We start from the raw sequence: 20,791 nt of genomic DNA on the forward strand, positions 1-20,791 counted from the left end.
TCTGAACAACCATACAGGATGTTTTTTTCAACCCACTGATATGATCCGTGGGAGTGAAATAGCGCCCCTATGGGGGGAGGCGCACCGGACCTCAGTTGTCATGGTTACAATAATAAACACGCGGAATGTACAGAGAGCGGCGTTCCTACTTCCCTCGCCATGGTTACTATAATAACGGTCATGGCTTGGTTGGGTTTAGGAAAAGGTCATGGTTTGGGTTAAAATAAGTGCTTCCTCAACATTAGACGATCTTCGGTGTCATGGTTACAACATAAACTGTCGGTTTCACATGGGACTCAAACACCGCTCTCCTGTGTCATATTCCTGTGTTTTGTTAACTCATCCATTCACCACAACCTCCTCCTGATGCGGACTTTGTTTCTCTTTATATTACGTCACCGCACTTTTAGCTTTGCTCCTGTCATAATTACTACGACCACTAGATGTCGCCTAGCAATAAAACTTAACTATGGGTCATAATTACCTGCGGCACAGACGACCTATGGACTTTTAACAGGAGGACAGTCTCAAGATACAACATGTTAGTCAGTGAGCTTCAGAGGTGCTGGTAGGTGGACAGAACCAGGCTAGCTGTTTCCTCCTGTTTCCAGTATTTACGTTAAGCTAAGTTAAGATAAGATAAGATAAGATAAGCTAACCACGTCCTGACTCCATCTTAATAGATATGAGACTGATATTGACTTTCTCATCTCACAATCGTCTCATCAAAGTGAATAAGGTCAGAATCACATCGTGCTTCACCTCATAAACCCCATGTTCATCAATAAGTAGTTTTTCCCTCAAGTACAGTTGTGTTGTTTTTCAATTGTTTCTTAGATGTCAGTGTGTTTCTTCTACATGAAAACAACATACTTAGTAGTTGTGAGTGACTTTAACTTAGTGGCAATCAAGTGTTTTGTATTCCAGGCAGGTTGAAGCAGGTTATAAAACATTATGTGACCCAGATGTGAGTCCAGACTACGTGCAGATGTTGTGAAAATGGCAGCTGTTTGTTTCTGATGAGTGTGAATTATTAATTGACCCATTTTGCTCTGCAGGGGAAGGGGGGGGGGACTGTTTGTTACCACAGGGCGGATTAACAAGGTAATGTGCAGTCAATGCAAGAGTGGTGAGGTGAGGTGAACATATTGTCTCCTCTTTTCTCCTCTTTTCTCCTCTTCCTCCTCCTCCTCTTCACCCTCACAGCCTCAGAGTCAGGATCCCAGTCAGACAGGCTAAAAGGAGGGAAAGTGATGATACTAAACCAGCATTGTTATTAACTTCCACACTCTGGTGTCTTTTTCGTGCGATGTCTTTTTCCCTTTCTCCCTCCGGCTTATCCATAGTGTCCTTTCCCTCCTCCCCCTCCTCCTCTTTCTTCTCCTCCTCCTCCATCTTCTCTCCAACCTTTTTCTCCTCTCCCAGTGTTGCTGAGGGGAGTTCTGGAGGGGTTGTGCCCGGGGCAGGGGTGTCTGGTAAAATCATGTCCTCAGAGTCCAATGCAGAGGTGGAGGTGGTCGCGGGCTGGACATCAGTTGTTCTCGGAGGAGGAACGACCCTCTCCTCCTCATTTTCCTCCTGTCCAAGCTGAAGGGAGGGATCGGACGTTGCTGTAGGAAGAGGAGTTGGCCACCACTCTTCTTCATCTTCCTCCTCCACAGTGTCAGCAACTAGAAAACAGCAGAAGAAAATTACTTGTTAAAACCTACTCAGATTGTCTCAGGGGGACTAATAGACTTTAGGGCCACAGCTAAGGATTATTAGTATAATTATAATTATTATAATTAAGTTACAGTTTCCCAGAGCACAACTTGGCATGGCCACATGTCTTGTTTTATCCAAGAAACAATTGAAATCATAAAGATAATCAGGTGTCTGATATAAAACAGAGAAAAGCAGCAAATCCTCACAATTACCAACATAGAAGCAGTGATTGTTCAGCATTTTAGGTTCATAAAGGACTTAAACAATTAACATATTATCAATTATCAATATCAAACTGTCTAATGGAAATGTTACAAATCGGTCTCTACTTGTTTTTTGTTTTGTTTTTTATCTCTGTAAAAGTGGATTCAATCTTTATTAAAAATTACGATAATAAATTAAAGTTAAAACTTTCTGGAAAAAAACAAAAACTTTTCCTGTTACAGTTTCGCAGAGCCCAACATTATTGGTATTGACTGATAATGCATAAATGATATAAGTCTTAAATGTTCTATACATTTTTAACAATAATTAAGCAGCAAACAATTGTTTCTATGTAAAGATATAGTGGAGTAATGGCTTCCTGAGCAGGGAACAAAGATATACCCCCTCTGTATGTGTTGCAATCTGAGTTTCTCTGTTCCTTGTTTTTGGCAGCCGGTCTGGTAACATGTGCATGTTAGTGCATGAGAGTCTCTCCTGTTAAACCTCTGGCCCTCCCCACATTTATAAACACACAGGCTCCGCCCACACATGAGATGGCACAGTGCAGTTCAGGTGAAAGCGACCTTCCAGAAAATGTCCTCCACTGAAGAAGAAACCATGTTTTCGGCTAAAAAGGCATCAGACAAAGAAAGAGAAGAGACCAGATTTCATGCGGACTGGTCATGGGGATTTGTTTGGCAAATATTGCTATTGCTAGCTGGCTAACTGTTAGCATTGCGGTGGAGCATATCACGGCAATGCTAGCATGGGCTATTGTCGTGGTTAGACTTTTTTGTTGGCTCTTGTGTTTACTGGGTAACTTTATTCAGCTGTGCCTCTTGTTGGGTGTTTAGAGGACGATTTTACTAAGCTTCATAGCACCTTAATGACCGAAAACGTACGAACGGAGCTGTGGCCGACGAAGCGTTTGTTTTGGTCTGAGATGCTGGTGGTCGAGTGCGACATCTAGTGGCAGTGACGATCGTCTACAGAACCTGTAAGACTTTTCTCTCACTCCCTGGTTCCTGCTTGTTAAATGTGAGATTTTTCTGCTTTTTCTTTGTCTTTACATTGCAGTGAATTGAATTTAACAGAGTTTTGAACTGTTGGTTTGAGAAGAACATGTTTGATGATGTCTCCTTGGTCTATTGATAGTGAAAATAACTTTCACAAGCCTGAGAGCTCACAGTGACATCTTCAAATATTTTGTTCTGTCCAGACAAAACTAAAAGCTCACAGCATCTTATTACATTACGATTTACAGGATATCTGGTTAGAGATGAAGACGCTCTAGTCTCTGTAGAATCTCTCCCTGCCTTGTTTCCTGTCATCTCTCTACTATCATGATCTAATAAAGGCATTAAAAGCCAAAAATAAAAGTCATGCTTTAAAAATGCTGAAATTGAGAAAGATGTAAAACAGAAAAGCAGGAAATCCCCATATTTAAAAAGAAAATGTTTGATTAAACAATTTCAGTAATTAATCACTTAAGCTGTTTAATTTTCTGTCAAATGTGAATTACACAAATGGAATATGACTGTATATTATCATGCCATCAATTTATACGTGTAATATAGGTTTCATCTCTCATTTGGAAAAAAACAGGAGAGTTTTATTTTTTGTAGTTTAGATATGTGGCGATGCAGCCGCCTTGTGAAGTGTTTTTATTAATAAAAGTGGGCCAGGAAACCGTTGGTCTCAGAGCTCTGCTACTTCACTAAACTCATCTAATCAGGGTCTTATTTACAGGTGGGATGGCGAGTGAATGCAAATTACTGCAGTGAACAAGCAGCAATTCAGGATCCTCAGGACCAAGACCAGCACTGAACTCTGAACATCTGATTTAAGCTCCGAAGCTTGACACTGAATCGATGTATCTGAGCTGCTGAGTCACAGGAGAGAAAGAGGACGACAGAGAGGAGGCAGGTGAGTCGTACCACACAGGTTGTTTTCACATTTCTGCAGGTTTTCAGGACATCTTGAGCACCAGTCACCCTCTACATACGGCCTCTCATCTTCATAGTTCCCTCTGAGGACACACACACACACACACACACACACACACACACACACACACACACACACACAGATGAACACACAGGTTCATATATTCATAACGACCAATGATACAATGTCTAGTCTGATTCATTATTTTGTTTGAAGAAATTTGAAGTCTCCTCTTTCCAATTACACCTAGAAGAATTAAATCAACACACTGAACATATGCACAAACTATCCACACACACTGTGTGAAGTAAATCACTACTGTCCACAAGAGGGAGCTGTTGTTCCAGCAGTAGCATGAAACTGTCAGTAGAGAATTGGTAGCAGCAGCTATAACAGAAGTACAAGTGGTAGTACTGTAGTGGTAATAGTAGTAGTATTGGTAGTAAAAATAAAAGTACCAGTAAGCAGCAGAACTACTTGTACTAGTAGAAACACTCTTAATGGTAGTAGTAGTTATAGTAGCAGTAGTTGTTGTATTAATAATTGAATAGTAATAGTAGGAGTAGCATTAGAGGTAGTGGTAACATAGTGATAGTGACACAGCAGCAGTAGTATTGGAAAGAGTAGTGATACTTTAAGGGTAGAGGTCGGTCTCGTTTATTTATTAAGGCAGTGATGAAGTCTGGTCGTGGAAGACACAGCAAACATTTAAAAAGAAATGAATCTTTCTCTATTAATTAACTTCACACCTGGACTTCAGCTCAGACCACGGTCTCTGGTGAAGGATCTTCATCCTCATCTTTATCTAACGTAGCCATTGTTAGGACACTGCCAAGCTCAGACTGAACTGTTCAAATATGACTGACAGTGTAGGAGTTGGCTGTGATTGGTTTTTCTCCTGTGATGAACACAGTGTATGGTCTATCACATTTTCAAAATAAAATGAAATTAATTCCTCGGACTGAAAGCTCTGCTTCAAAGTAAGAGTACTTCATAGAAATGTAATGAAGTGAAAAGTACAATATTTGTCTAAGTGTAGTGGAGAAGAAGTTCCAAAATAAATACTATTCAAGTTAAGTACAGATACTGGAAAATATACTGAAGTACAGTAATAAAGTAAATGTACTTCGTTACTGTCCACCCCGGGTAGTAGTAGTGGCAGTACAAACAGTCATTAGATTAATAGTGGTGCCATAGTAAGTAGTATAAGTAGCAGCAGTAGTAGTAGAAGTAGTCGTGGTGGTAGTAGTTCTGTACTAGTAACAGTACTGTAGTAGTAAGTAGTAGAAGTAGTAGTACTGACGCTGGATAGTAGTTGCAGACGAGAAAGGAGGCTCTCTCCCAATCCAGTCCCTCCATACTGTTACAGAGATGGAAGGCACAGCCGACTCTGTGTGTGTCTGCCCACACCATCTGTAACACACACACACACACACACACACACACACACACATACAGTACAAATTCAGCTAATCCAGTCCAGAGATAGAAGTGTGTGTATAAATAAGTACAGTGTGTGTGTACGTGTGTGTATCTGACCTGTGTATAGTGTCCACACATCTTGTCTTCGTCACAGCTGTTGTTGTGGAAGTCATAGTCCAGGTGCTCTACAGGAATCAATCAGAATAATTAAATCAGCTCTACCACACTATAGAAATACTCAATTACCAGTAAAACCTAAGGAACAGCACAGACCTTTTTTTATTCATGGATGAATATTGCTGATGCATTAACTTGTATTGTATGCAGCATTTAGTACAGTGCAGTACTTGAGTTAATGTTCTTGGAGATGTACAGGATCAGAGTAGACATCATGTTAGACTGGACATTATGGAAAGACTGTATTTGCCTCATAATAATTACAGATGATGAGTTCTGCAGGTAGAAAGCTGTAGCATTTAGCACTGATACAGTTATCTTAAAGATGACTCACTTCTCTTACATTAAATAACTTGTTTTAGAACAATTATTTTACAGACTTCAAATTTTGACTATTCAAAAAAGCAAAAGGTGAAATAGGAAACTTTATAAATTTGTTGTGGCTAACACGTTACCAATCAGACAGCAGACATTTTGTCATGTACTCAGAAAATTACAGGTGTTATTAATAACATTAATGATAGTTTGCCTGTAAGCTGTGACAATGAGCCTGGGTGAAAAACAACAGGACCCTGCAACTGAAGCAGCTAAATGTAGTAAAACCATCAAAAATTGTAATATTTATTTTTGTGCTTTTCCTCCTGTGACATCAAAATGTCTTCTGGGAAAAACACCTGCTTCCACGTCCAGCAGTGTTCCCTCTCTTTTAGCTCTGTGTTTGGTCTCCACCAGCTTCCAAGGGAAATACCTGGCTTTTTAGCTGCTAAATGCTCCACTATGTTCACCAGCTGCTCTCTTACTGTGTCTGTCTGCTGATTGCTGCTTAAGTAGAAAGCCATGAAATATGGGCTTTTAAAATGGAGGACCAGCTACTGTAGAGTTTGGTTTTACAAACAGACCCTGCGCTCTGATCAACCAACTCACCCAGGAACCATTTCTCCAGAGCCTCTCTGAGGTCCAGAGGCCCGGTGCCGGCGAACAGATTCTCTCCGGTGTCCTCCAATTCTGGGTTGTGGTTCCACACACATTTAGTGGCGTAGCCCTCTGCGAGCAACTTCAGGCTCGGGTCCCATTTCTGTAGAGAACAAACTTTATCAATCAAACTCTGGTGTGGATTAAAGAACCAGACTTAGACCAACCATATCTCTAGCGCAGTTCATTTATGAAGGGAAAGTAAAGTTGAAGTGTTTTACTTTGAGAGCACAGACACAGCAACAGTGTGAGCTCAGAGTCTACAGCCATGCTAGCAGCTCTGTCGGGGTCTACAGTACTGCGTTAAGCTAAATGCTAACATCAACGTTCTCAGTGACTATGCTAACATCCTAATGTTTAGTAGGTATTCTGTTCATCATCTTAGTTAGTGTGTTAGCATGCTAACATTTGCCATGATTAACAGCAAACAAAAGAGGCTGATGGGATTGTCTTTAGTATTGCAGATGTTTGGTCTTTAAAAAAAACATATTTCCTCAGTCAGCTTCTTGTTAGTGATGGGATCCTATATTTTCTGCCAAAGTTAGAACATTTTTTGGATGTTTGACATGAAAGAGGTCTGTGTTCATGTTTTCTCTGTGCACTAGTAGGCAGGGCTCAGTTTGGAAAAGGTGATGTCACAGACTTGCATCAGTAAAGATCTGATGACATGAGCTGTTTGGTCACTGTCAAACAAATCTGATCAAACCACACCCACACAGTTTGTTTGTTTTTTACTTTGATCACTGCTTATGTAGCCATCTACGTATTATGAAGAAATACTGATGATAAACAAGTTTTGTTTTCATCTGCTGTAACCAAAGTACTGGACAAATAAAAATGTAGGTCAAATGATGGCGCTAAGGAAAAGTAGGATCAGCAAAGTTACTACAGTTCATCATGAAGGGAACATGAATGGCTGAATCAATCAGAAAAATGAAGCCGACACTAAAGTGCCACTTGAGGCTGCCTCCAACAGTGAGTCAACAACAGTTTTGGTTTCTGTAGCTAATTTCCTCCTTCATGGCAACTGTAGAGGCCGTGAATTTTTATTTAAGTCACCTGTATACATTTTATTAAGGTTTACATTTATGTATAATTGAGGGCGTGGCCACTTTGAGTGACAGGTGAGTGAGCGTACGCTTGCCACAAACTGGCATGCATTTTAAAATGTGCTCAGCCAATTAACTTGGAATTTCTAAATTCAAAGGAAGAGTTCGGATGCCAATTCAGGATTAAAAATTCCACCTTCCAAGTTACAATTGTATGCAGCATTTCCAGACTTAATCTGAATGAAAACCAGTCTTGGTCTCAAAGAAAGTTTTTTTCTTCATGTTAACTGCCAATAATCATCAACACACTGAAGACAAAAATCACACAATACACCAACAGATACATTACTGATCCTTTCAATGTAAACTTGTGTTGATTCAAATGGAAAAACAGACTCACACATGAAACCTACTGAAGCTTCAAGTAGTCAGTTCACACAGGAAGTTTACTCAAACCTTAATGCTCACAACCTTAAATATATGGTTTTGTAACAGTTTATATCCCTGCTGTATTTAACCCTCTTAAACCTGCTTTTATTTAGCATGATCATTTTATTGTGTGGCTGCTTTTAATTTATCATTGTTTTGTGGCCTTTAAAACTCTCTAAGGGGAAGTGCTATACAAATTCTGTAGAACTGTTTTATCATTAGTATATAAAATCCCCTATGTCTTTATATTATATAATTAATTGACAGACCTTTGGTGCTGACTTAAAGGTCCACATTTTACACTTTCCTGTGCTTTATTTGAAGTGTTGATCCATAAGAAGATATATTTGTGGTTTTAAGAACCAAAAACCATCTTAGTGTAATTTTACATCTCCTCTCTCAGGCTTCTCTCTGGAGCTCTAGTAACAGCAGGTTGGTGAGCCACGAAGAAGAGAGGAGGCTCTGAGCCTCTCTTCTGATTGGCTGACTGTTTTCTGAGTGATCCAATAAAAAATATAGAAGATTTCAGGTAAACACTAAGAGAAACCAGATGCTGCAAGGTTGCATGGTGGGTTGGTACAGGTGGGCGAGGCTTGAGGCATGGTTGAGAGGGGTGACTGCTTTGTTGTGACATCACAAAGTTCAGGAAGTCCTGACGGCTCGGTTTAAGGCTCAGTTTTTGTTAACAGGCTGTGTGCATTTCTCTGTGGACTGAGCGCTTTGATATTTTCACAGTATTAATATAGAACCTAGACCTGCTTTATAATCAAAGAAGACATGGACATCTACCTTTATACTATATGGAAGCTTTAAACTGGTTCAGTGAAAGGATGATGTTTGGTGTTTTTTGTGTCAACAGTCTAGGAAAGTAACAGCCGCTGGTTAGGAGAGAATGATATGACATTTAATATCACATCAAGGAAATGTGGAAAAAAAAACAGGAAAGGGCAAGAGACATTTAGATTAATAAACATCACATTGTGTTTGACCCTGACTCTGCATCAGCCTGAAGTCAGGAAATCATTGAGCTCACATTCATCCAAAGGTATTTCATATTGATCGTTTTTTCTCTCTGTCTTGTTTCCTTTACATGCAGATAAAACCAAAACCGTCACCCACTTATCCCTGACATGACATCTGACACTGACCACAGCCTGAACCTGCCTGTCTGAGGTACGTATTTCCTTTCTGTCGTGCAAGTGACTGTTTCCTCTTCAGAAACCAGTGAAAGGTGGACCACAAGTCAGCAGCAGGGATTCATTCACGAACAGAACAAGTCACCAGACATTTCCAGAACCCCAGTATCATGTTTCCCCTGTTTGTGTAGAAATATCTGGCCCCTCACACCGTCATTGTCCATCGCTGACTCATGAGGCATCGTCGGTTCCAGCCCAAATCCTGTCCTAGTTCAAAGTCCACATTTAGCCAACAACGGTCCAAATGCCTGACACTGTTCTTCCTCTGTCTTGAACTGAGTTTTGGGAACTTGAGGTTGGACAGTTACTGCATCTGTGTGCATTTAATATCAACCAGCAGCCAAACCTATGACTGTTATAATTTTCATACGTCAACCGTTTTTGTGTCACTAGATTTAGTTTTGAAATTATTTTATGTGAGAAATTAACCATTTAGATTTAGAATATATGGTCAGCTTTTCAAAACAATGTCTACTTGATGATTATTTTCTATGAGACGTGAGGAGCTGTGAAGGATATTATGATGTTTTTATTTGCTGATCCTGTGTCCTATTTGTGTCTGACAAGCTGCTGGCTCGCTGCAATTTCCGAGCACAGAACTGCTTGTACGAGAAAAATGTCCCTGCATCATTATCACAGCAAGGGACTGAACTCATTCATTTTAGTATCTGAAGCATTTCTGCATCAGCAGAGTTCAGAAAGTAGGGAAAAGGTTGGTTGTTGCAGCAGCAAATAACACAACGCAGAAAAGAAATATAGATGATATTACACAACAAACAGCAGCTGATTATGACAGGGATTTATATTTAATATTTAATTTTTCTTACTGTCAGCAAATCCTGTGTAGAGGCAAACCAGCTATGGAAGTACTAACATGTACCATGTGTGTATCAAAGCCTGATACAGTTCCATCACCATAAACACACACACTGATGTTTATTTTGACTCAAACCCACACACAATACTTAAATTAAAGACAAAGACTGAGCTTTGATTTCAGCTGTATTTACTGTAAAAAAAAAAAAAAAATAGGAGAGAGAAAGAGGATGACACACAGCAAAGGGCCAGAGGCCAGACTCGAACCCAGGCCGCAGCAGCAAGGACTAAGCCCAAATGGCACAGGCTCCACCAGGTGAGCCACCGGGCACCTTGAGACAGACTATCTTTCTTATTTAGTCTCTAACAAAGAGCACAGCCTCCAATAGGAACCAATGAGCTCAGAGCTGAGAGCCTCAGACAGAGGAGGGAAGAAACAGTAATAATAATGTACCGGATTTATTGTTTGAGTTGTTTTTACAGTAAATATTTGGTGAAGGTGACAAGTGACTGACGTCTTTAACTCTGTAGTCTCGATCTCGTGGCTTGAGTCACTGTTGCTAAGATACTGAAGGAATGAACCACAGGACCCTGAATGAGAGTTTAATATTCCGGTGTGTGTGTGTGTGTGTGTGTGTGTGTGTGTGTGTGTGTGTGTGTGTGTGTGTGTGTGTGTGTGTGTGTGTGTGTTTATTTGTCCGGTGATGACACACAACACAAACAATAGTCAGGGGTCTCCTTCACATTCCTCTCTCTCTCCAGGCTTTCTCAACATCTGGTCTGTGTTATGACTCTCAGGTCATGTACATGGTCATGTAGTAACACATACACACACACACACACACACACACGCACACACACACACGCACACACACTGTTGACCACAGTGGAGATCATTCCATCTGTGAACAGCTGATTGTGTTTCTGTTCATCTTAACAGAATTATACATGTGGATTATTTCTATCCCTTTTTAAGTCGTGAACTTTGATCACTGATCTTTTTGATAGATTTTTTGATTATATATTGATCAGGCTCAGTGAGACATCTGCAGCTGTGTTTGTTTGAAGTGGAGAAGTTGGTGTATCAATAAAAACCAAATGCAAAGTGCATGAATCATGAAACCCTGAAATGAATTAGCATGTTAGCACTTCCTGTTTCCTCGTCCTGAGGTCAACAGGTTTTTTGAAAGTGATTTTGCTGGATATCTGAAATATGAGATGTTTCTTCTCTGACTGATTTGAAGAGTCTCACAAACATAATTTCCCCATCTGTAAAATGTGACACTTTGCATTGTGGGTTCTTTGTCAGAAAACAGTGGATATGTCACAGAATCTACTTTTCTTGTGCTACTGCGGGAATAGATTCACTAACAGAACAGAAACTTCAGACTCCGCCACCGTCTCAGACTCACATTAACATCTCTCAGCCAAAGGACGTTGATGTTATCATGACTGGATTGTCTTTTTTAAAGGTTTGTTCCTGTTTCTGTGCAGATGTGTTGTCAGCACCACAATGTAAGATGGGTTACTCTGGTCACAGATTGTAGTGTGAGGTGTACACTGACGTACAGTCCTGCAACAACAGGCCAGAAAACACTGATCTGTTGCTGATCCCTTTAAGAATGGGAGGTATTTGTTTAAATGGATTATGCTCATGTTTTAGTTTAATACAGTTTAGTGTAATTATATTATTTGATATAATTTAAACTTTTGGTTTCAGTGGGTCTGTGCCTGGTTCTCTCAGCAGATACAGATGATGAAATAAACAGTGAGCTGCAGTGAACAAGCACGGAGCTGCAGAATCACAGAGTGTCCTGCTCAACCTGTTCTCCTAATACAGACCAGTTATATTTGAATTTGTGAAACAGGTTTCTCACTTTCTATTAGTTTTATTTGAACTGGTCAGACTAGTTTCTCTATACTAGCACATATTTGTTGTATCTGAAGTGGTCAGACTGGATTCTGTGTGATTTTATTTAGGCTGGTCAGACTGGTTTCTCTTCTGTTTTTAAGTGGCTAGAATAAGTCTTATCTCAATTGGTCAAACTGGTTTCACGACTGCTTTATGTCAAACCAGTCCGTCTGATTTTTCATTTTCTATCAGTTTTATTTAAGCTGGTCAGACTGGTTTTATCAGTTGTATCTGAGATAGACTGGTTTTATTACTTTTATCTGAGCTGGTCAGACTAGTTTCATTAGTTGTATGTGAGCTGGTCAGATTGGTTTTAATAGTTGTATCTAAGCTGGTCAGACTGGTCGGACTGATTTGCTAAACACCGTATCAGACCGAAGAGGTTGTGGTTCATTGTCCATATGTTTTTGTTGCCAACAGAAACTGGACTGTCGTCTGTAACTTCCTCCTGTTTCAACACACTGACCTCCCACCACATCTCAGTCTGTTCATATCATCTTACTCCTTCTCTCCCAGTTTCACAGATACTCCTTTTCTCTTCTTTTCCCTTCCTTCCCTCTCTCCTCTCCTCTGGCACTTTCCCTCTCTCCTTCCCTCTTTCTCTCCATCTCTCTTTATGTCCCTGTATGTCAATTTGCATCCTTATCTTCTTCTAGCATCCTATCTCATCCACCTCTCCTCCTTCCTTCCTTCTCCATCTCTGCTCCTCACTCACTCTCTTCCATTTGCTCCTTCCTTCTTTCCTTCCTCCTTTTATCCCTCTTTCTCTTTCTCTCCAGTCCAGTTTAAAGGCTGAAAGAAAAACATCAATATGTAAATGTCCCAGTGGGGCTTCCATACCAGCGGATACAGGCTGAGACCTCTCCTGGTCAACACACACACACACACACACACACACACACACACACACATGTATATGCACACACCAGTATGAAAACAAAGACACACACACAGATTCCTCTGGGTGCTCATTCATTCTCTACCTAATTTTCATTTCTCTCTGTCTAAACACTGCACTCCCGCTCTTCGTCTCTCAGCTCTTTCCCAACAGTCTTCCTCCTCTGTTGCTCAACCCTGAGAGCTGATTCCCTCCCTCCCTGTCTGTCTGTCTGTCTGTCCTGGAGGATGATTTCCCTGCTGCGTTCCTCCTCTAACACTCATGTTATTAACTGGATGGAGCCTGGAGGAGGAAACACCCATCTGTTCCTGGAACCCAGGCCTTGATTTACTCAGCGTTTTTAAAGAGGCAACCCTCATCTGCAAACCTGTGCATAAAAATATTTGGTGTTATGGTACTGAGGAAATTGATAAAGGTTCTGAATGATGCAGATCAGGACGACTGATTCTTAACTGACACCAAAATAACTTCCTTGAGATTTACTACTATTGCACAAAGTAAACCAATCCAGCAGGTTACTGTATTATTAAACGTTAAGGTGCCATCATGCATTCTTGTTGTGTTTTGTTCAGAGTCTACTGCTGAGCTTTCTTTACATCCTGGTATACTGGCTCCAATTTCCATGAATTTGATTTCATCTTACAGATGTGTACCTTATTAGGGTGTTCAAAAACGTGGCACTGCAGGTTTGCAGCTCACTTACCTGCATGAATGCATTGCACTTTATCAAACTTCAACTTAATTTGTCATGGGAAAAAATTAGGGATAGACTTTTCTCTTTTAGGTGTTGAGAGTAGTTTTATCTCTTCTTGATGAAATATGAAAAACAAACTGGTAGTTCAGATTAAGAGGAATCCTCTGTCTGCTCACTCATCTCCACACTCTTAAAAACAACTTGTTGGATATGTTTCACCTGGTACAGATGCCTGATACCTGAAGTTCAGTATCTGAAACTGAAACAAACATTCTTCATGATATGATGAAATTACTGTAAAAACAGATTTGGAAGCTGCTCTGGTTTTTATTGGAAAGGCACAAGCTTGATAAGATTATACTGGTCAAACTGGAACGAACACAGTCGGTCACAGTTGTGGACTTTTATCCTAAAATGGGAAAAGCGGTCAGAATCCTTTTCAGCCAGAAGGGCACATCAGTCACCGTCACATCTCCATAAAGAGTTAAACAACCTCCTTCTTCTCAATGGTCCATCAACCAAACCAAAACAAGTGGCCGGCCTTTGCCTGCCCGAACCACAAAACCAACACAGCAATTTCATCTGACCCTCAGTTCACCTGCACTTCCAGCTCAGAGTTACACACTGTTCTGTTGGAGGCAGCAGCGTGACGAGTGGAAAAATTTTAAATAAGTCTTTAATATCCTGTAAGAGAGGAAGTCGAGTGACAGCAGTGTCTCTGCCAGGTGATAATGTAATGTTTAGTGTTCATACTCACTGCTAAGAACGGTGGCGTCATTCTGTCAGTCAGAACAGTGTTGACTTCCTGTCATGATCCTTAGAGGATGAACCCTAATGACTCTGGTGATCCCCTGACTTTTCATTTACTGTAGCACCATCACTAGGTCGACGTGTTTGTTCCAGAGTGAAATATCTCAACAAATACTGGATCAGATGTGGTTCAGACGTTCCTCTTCCCCACAGAATGAATTCCAATACGTTAGTTGAGCCGTTGACAACACACACACACACAGCAGGTGGCTGGTGGAAATTAGAACTTAATCTGATTACTTAATCAATAATCGTCCACCTGTGTATCAGTTCAACAACAGTTTGTGACAGGATTCTGTTAAAACTAGTCAGCCTCCAATAAGTCTCAGCTGCACTGAGATTACTGTGTTATGTTAAATGTTGTATGTTAAATGTTATACTACCAAGCTAACACGCTAAACCAGTGGTTGGCAACTGGCGGCCAGTTATGTCCAAATAGAGAATCTCCACCTTAAGAAGTATCAAATATAGCCTAATATGTGAGTGTGGGCTACAGTGCCACATGTGAACAGTAACAAAGTAAATTCCAGTTGAATTTTATCAATCGTAATTTAGGTATTAACTGACATGTTGATATCCTTAGCATTAGCATTAGCATTCAGGTCAAACCAGAATTTAGCCTAAGCACAACTGAGACTGACAAATTACACTTTAACAGTTCGACATTTTGAGTAGTATGTTTATTCGCCCTCTTGGTAGATGAGTAACGTGTTTATAACATTTTTGTCAGTAAACGCCAACAGCTGCTTAGCTTAGCTCAGCTTAGCTTAGCTTAGGTTAGCATAAAGACTGGAAAAAGCCTAGCTCTGTAAAAAAGCAACAACATCCACCTACCACCAACTCTAAAGTTGACGGATCTGTTTGATCCTTATGGAAACCAGTGTGAAAATGATCCGTTTTTCAAAGATGCCGCTTGATTCACAACATGAGCAAAAAAACAAACTCAAATTCAAAGCTCTCAAAGACTTTAACTGTATATTTCCACACTCAGGACCTGAGTATCCAACAAAGGCAACTATCCAATAGCTGACTAGTGAGGGAGGAAAAATGGAAAAAGTGGTTTGATCATGAAAACAATTAAAGGACACAAAAAACAACTGCAAACAAGGATAATTAGAACAAGACAGAGCAAGAATAAGACAACGCCAGAGCTTTGTGTGTTTGTGTTCTGGGACCATTCGACAGAAAGAAACAAAGACAGAGGAGAAGGATGAATATACATGATGTTAGTAAATTTGGATCAGATCTGTCCTGGACTTAAGACGAGGATATGAACAGACACAACAGATCAGACTCTTTTCTTGTCTAGTCCCCTCTTCTCCTTTAATCACTCCTTCCTTCCTTCTTTTTTTTACCCACTTCGTCTTTTTTACCACATCATTTGATCTGACCCTCATCCTGCCTAAGTAAAATCAGATTAAATTCACTGCACTTCTGAGTGTCGGAGGACACTGTGACCCCACAATACAATGCAGGACAGAAATGAAGCAGCAACCCACAGCTGGAGATGATTAGAATAAATTGTGTAGAATCATCTCTTTTTATATTTGTTGAGTTTTGTCCTCTGTTATCCCGTCCTACATGATAGAAGTGTGCATCCATTTCTTGTTTACCACCAGTCACAGCTGTGAAGATGAGTATATATAGTATTACACACTGTGCAGTATTGGTATATAGTACTATACGAACTTGGACCTGATTTTGCTCTAGAGGATACTGTAGGTTGAGGAGGGCCACCATTGCCACACACTGCTAATAAAGCTAATTACTTTACAGACCGAAGCTGTTTTTGTACCAGGCTGTAAACATGTTTATTTCTGCTGCAAAGTTGGATATATTAACATGGGAGTCTATGGGGATTGACTCACTTTTGGAGCCAGACTTTAGTAGCCATTAGAGGAACTGCAGATTTCAGCACTTCAATGTTTGCTTCATTTTTTCAGCCCTGGAGGTTGCCGCTTGCTAATTACATACAAGAATACAGTTTATTTTGCTGAAGGAAATATATAAAGCATTTGTTATATTGTTCATGTTTTAAGTGGCAGATTAATCCATGTTCAGCGCTCTAGTATTGGGTGTGGGACTGAGTCTAAATAAACTACAGAGTGTGTGTTTATGGTGATCTAGTGTGACTCACTGATGTGTTTTAATCGCTCTTGGAAACAATGAAGCTCTATGGCTCCGAGGAGTCAGATACATCAGGCTGTGATGCACACGCAGGACTTATTAGTAGGAGACATTCAGTGGTTTGGATCTGCACATAGGATTTAACTACAGGAAGAAAAATATGGAATGAAGAACAGTAAACTTATAAATCTTGAACTTGTACCACTTTTAAGTCGTGATGTTGTGACATTGTTTTTTACTCTGTTAATTGAAAGATTAATCCTGATTTATCTGCACTGTTAACGACAGTTGTGTCTGTGTTCTTTGTCTTTATGAGACAGTTCGATGTAGAGAATGACAGGAGATATGAGACACGTTTCAAACATTATCTAGCTCACCAGCAACAGGCATTTGGTTATTGTAATTGTATTTTAAATGACAGCTATTGAATTGGGTATCTAACTCAATAAAAACTATATTTTTCCTGTTTCCCACACTCTGATCACTCCAGATACTTCCAGTGTGACTTGCTGAGGTTTTAGAGGAACCACATCATCCTCATACATTAATAAAACTCAATGAATGATTTGTGGTACTCCCTGCTGCCACTAAATTAGATTAGTGAAACTCAACAGCAGCGTCTCTTTTCCAAGTATAATGAAAAGTCTGTGACATACTGTGGTCTGTGGAGTCGTCATCGTCATTTGCTGTTGTTCCCTCTCACTCAAACCATCTAGCGTTAAACTGACAGTTGCGAAACTTGGTTTCCTTCGGGAAATTCACGTTGGAAACGCTTCCTCTTCTGATTGTTGATCATTGTCTAATCGATTGTTTTAGACCAGTCTTGTTTGTTGGTTGTTTGAGACTCCTCTTACATTGTCTTTACAGTGTCTGTTCATGTTGTTTCTAAGATGTGAGCTGTCTTCTTAAATTCTGATCTTGTGAGATGTTGCCTGTGAGTCTGACCAGGAGGCTCTAATGTCAAGAGTTTTAATGGTTTAATAAGGATTGAATCAAAATAACAATGGTTAAGAAATTTTTCGTGCAGGATGAGACAATCTCTGGTGCTTTCTCTCGTTTGGTTCGGTTCCTTTAGGCTCCTGTGAAGCCGTCAGTTGGACTTTGATTGTGGTGTGAAAGCAAAGCAGACCGACCACGGGCGTCTGTGATGGCAGATGTGCAATTATGGAATAAAATCAAATGATGGAGCACAATCAAACCCATCTGCTGATAGTGGGAACTGTCAAGGATGCAATAAAGTGTTTCATGACTCTGGTTTTCAGTCAGAGATAACGGACTCTTCCTGTGAGTCCGACTCTGAGTGAAGCTCTTTTAATTACATCCCCTTGTGTGCTCTTCCTCTGCTATGATTTAACGGCACCCAGCTCCTAATATTTACATTTTGTTTTGCCATTTGTCTTGTAATCCTGTTGACGAGCGCGAACATGAAACACTTGGATCAACTGAGCTGAAATGTAAAGTGAGTAAAGTGACCTGAAACACCAGGATTCAAAGACGGCACATTGGGTAACAGGAATAAGGAACTGTTGCTGTGGTGATTCATTGAAGCCCACTGTGTGTGTTTGTGTATGTTTTATAACCCAGTGTTGCACAACTAGAGCTGGTTGTGATTGTTATTTTAGTCATTACAGTTTACTACTTAATCGTGCTGTTAATGTTTTGAAATTGCGACATTGTTAAACAGCTGGTGGCGTAAAGGTAAACGAGTCATCATGATGACGTATGTATATGGGATGACAGTTCTTGTTTTAGTGACGTCAACTCCTCGCTCTGTGTGAATATAACTTCTACAGTTAAGCGGAAGTTTAATTTTGCTATCTGGGAAGTTAATGCCGTTGTACTGACTGACCACTATAGGTCTGCCCTTTGACCTCTTGAAGACCAAACTTTCTGAAGGTCAACACTAATATTTTTTGACTGGGATTTAGGATTTAGGATTAGGACAATTAATGTCCAAAAATATGACAGATATTTAGTTTTCCTCTAGTCTGAGCTGAAAAGCCTCTAGAACAACATTTGAACCATCACAGACAATGAAACTATCCACTGAATGAATTCAACATTAGCAGCAGGGTAACACCTATTCTAACAGTATGTCAGTTATAAGTTATGTGATGTTTAGAAGAAGGTGAATCAAGGGCAGCTCACTTCTCAAGATCAAGACTGACTATTGATTCACTAAATTAATTCCAGAGAAACTCAACAAACACTGGGGCTTTTTCATGAGGAACTATTTCACAAAAAAACACCACTTGAAGATGAAATTAATTATTAAAAATGTAAACAAAAAATGCCATTGCAGCTGAGTTCAGGCAGGAAACTGTCACAGATTGATGCTGACAGTTAACGGACAATATTAGCTCATTATATTGACGTCACTCTCACCTTATTTACTTTGTTGGTTAATGTGAGTCTGGAACGACGTTAACGTTTTAAAACAGGTCATGATGAAACATGAGCTGATGACACGAAGCTTCCCTGAAGTTCCCTGCATGGTGGTATTTTAAGCTCTGCAGGCTGCAGGTGTCTTACCAGAGGCAGCATGGCCGAGGCGCTGGGCGAAACCAGTCCTCTGTAGTGGTTGTGAAGCTCCACCAGCAGCTCCTCCTGCTCCTCGCTCAGAAAGCTCCAGGCTCCGGGAACCACCAGGGCACTCAGCAGCAGCCATGCCCAGAGAGGAGCTCCCCTTGGCGGGCAGAGGCAGCGGCGCATGGACCCCCTACTCAGCAGCCTGGAGCTCCTCGAGGCTCGATCCTGGGTAGTCCGTCGGGTCGAGGCCCCCCGCTGTGTAGAGACCCCCTGGAGCTCTGAGAGGCTCCGCTGGTGCATGATGGGAAACAGATTCCTGAGGGATGTATCCTCAAGTGGTCAGTCCAGAGTCCAGTGAAGAGTGTGTGTGTGTTCTTATGAAAGTGTGTGTGTGTCTGTAAGTGATCAACAACCGTGTTTGTGTGTGTGTGTCTGTGTGTGTGTGTGTGTACAATAGGCCGCTTGTCTTTGTCTGTGTGAGTGTGTGTGTGAGTCTCTGTGTGTGTGTTTAAGAGTCGGTAAAAGTGTGTGTGTTCCCTCCTCAGTGCCTCTCACTCTCAGCTCTGCCGGTCTCTCTCTTTCTGACCCGGTTTTAAGAGTTAGAGGATCCTCCCCTCGACACACACACACACACACACACACACACACACACACACACACACACACCATGTTTCACATTTCACACACTGCACCGACTGGTACGCGCAACAAACACAACCCCCCTCAATCTTCTCACTCCACATTCTCCATGTCGATCTCTCTCCTCCTCCTCCTCCTCCTCCTCTTACCCTCTTTCTTTCTCCCTCTCTTTTCTCCCCCCTCTCCTCCCTTGCTCTCCTCGCTTTCTCTATCTCCCTTCAGCTTTTTGTCCTCCTTTGTTTTTCCCTTCCTCAGCTTCAGTTTGATTTATTGACATTTAAAGGATACGTTAACATTTCTTCAAGTCTGTCTGAAAACAACACTCACATGTCCATATGTACATGGACACGGTTATTAATCACTTTTACTGTTCTTTCTGTCCATACTTGCCATAAAGAGATCGCTTCCTGACACATTTCAACCCTTGCTTTGTGTAGATATAATTTCTACAGTTCAGCAGAAGTTAATTTGAGGCCTCAGGAGTCTAAATCAAACCAGCATCTTCCAAAGTTACAGTGTTCTTCGTAGAAAATAGCCTCGTTCTGTGTCCCTGCACACTGTGTTTGTCATAATAAAAGACACAGTCATGCAAAGAGGCAATATTGTTCCAAACAGATACAGTCACTTTGAAACATAACCACTGATTTTGTCTGACTCAGACTGAACTTCAGACTGCATGTCGCAGGACCAGGATTGTGGATTTGGTCCCATGTTGTTGCTCATTGTTGGGAGGGGATCAGCCAGTATGAACAGGAGCAACAATGACAGCAACCAACAACATACAATTAATTTTGTACATTACACACAGTAATATAAATATGTCAGTCGATACAGTTTGATGTATGTTGGCAGGTTATTATTTGCCTTATTATTTATGATTATTTATCTCATTATTTGTCCGTCTGTGCTGTCTTGTGTCGGTAGGAACCGAACTGAGCTTCCAGTCTCATGGTTTTTCTGTCCTCCCCCAACAGAGAAGGAGGTTTCTCCAACCAGTCCTTTCAACCCTCTGATACGACCCATAGGAGTGTCTCCTGAAATAGCGCCCCTATGGCGGCAGGCATACTGAACCTTGGTTGGGACTGCACCGACAGCGGCAAACCTACCTTTGTTGCCATGGCTACTATAATAACGGTCATGGCTTGGTTAGGTTTAGGAAAAGATCATGATTTGGGTTAAAATAACATCAACATTCAACAACATTTGACGATCTTTGTTGTCATGGTAACAATAATAACAGCTAGCTTCAAATGGGAATTGAACACC

The 20,791-nt window shown here is 40.8% G+C and overlaps 1 protein-coding gene across 1 annotated transcript; it reads right to left on the reverse strand.

The window, feature by feature from the left end:
- Positions 1-586: 586 nt before the first annotated feature.
- LOC111237632 (peptidase inhibitor 16-like) lies at positions 587-19,307 on the reverse strand. The gene is made up of 6 exons (XM_022766791.1): positions 18,890-19,307; positions 6,379-6,529; positions 5,395-5,462; positions 5,159-5,268; positions 3,846-3,937; positions 587-1,670 (listed from the first exon to the last, which is right to left on the reverse strand). The coding sequence occupies exons 1-6, from the start codon at positions 19,184-19,186 to the stop codon at positions 1,201-1,203; spliced, it is 1,188 nt and encodes a 395-aa protein (XP_022622512.1). The 5' UTR covers positions 19,187-19,307; the 3' UTR covers positions 587-1,200.
- Positions 19,308-20,791: the final 1,484 nt, after the last annotated feature.

Source organism: Seriola dumerili, unplaced genomic scaffold, assembly GCF_002260705.1.
Source record: "Seriola dumerili isolate Sdu_G_001 unplaced genomic scaffold, Sdu_1.0 BDQW01001051.1, whole genome shotgun sequence".
In the NCBI taxonomy this organism is placed as follows: Eukaryota; Metazoa; Chordata; class Actinopteri; order Carangiformes; family Carangidae; genus Seriola; species Seriola dumerili.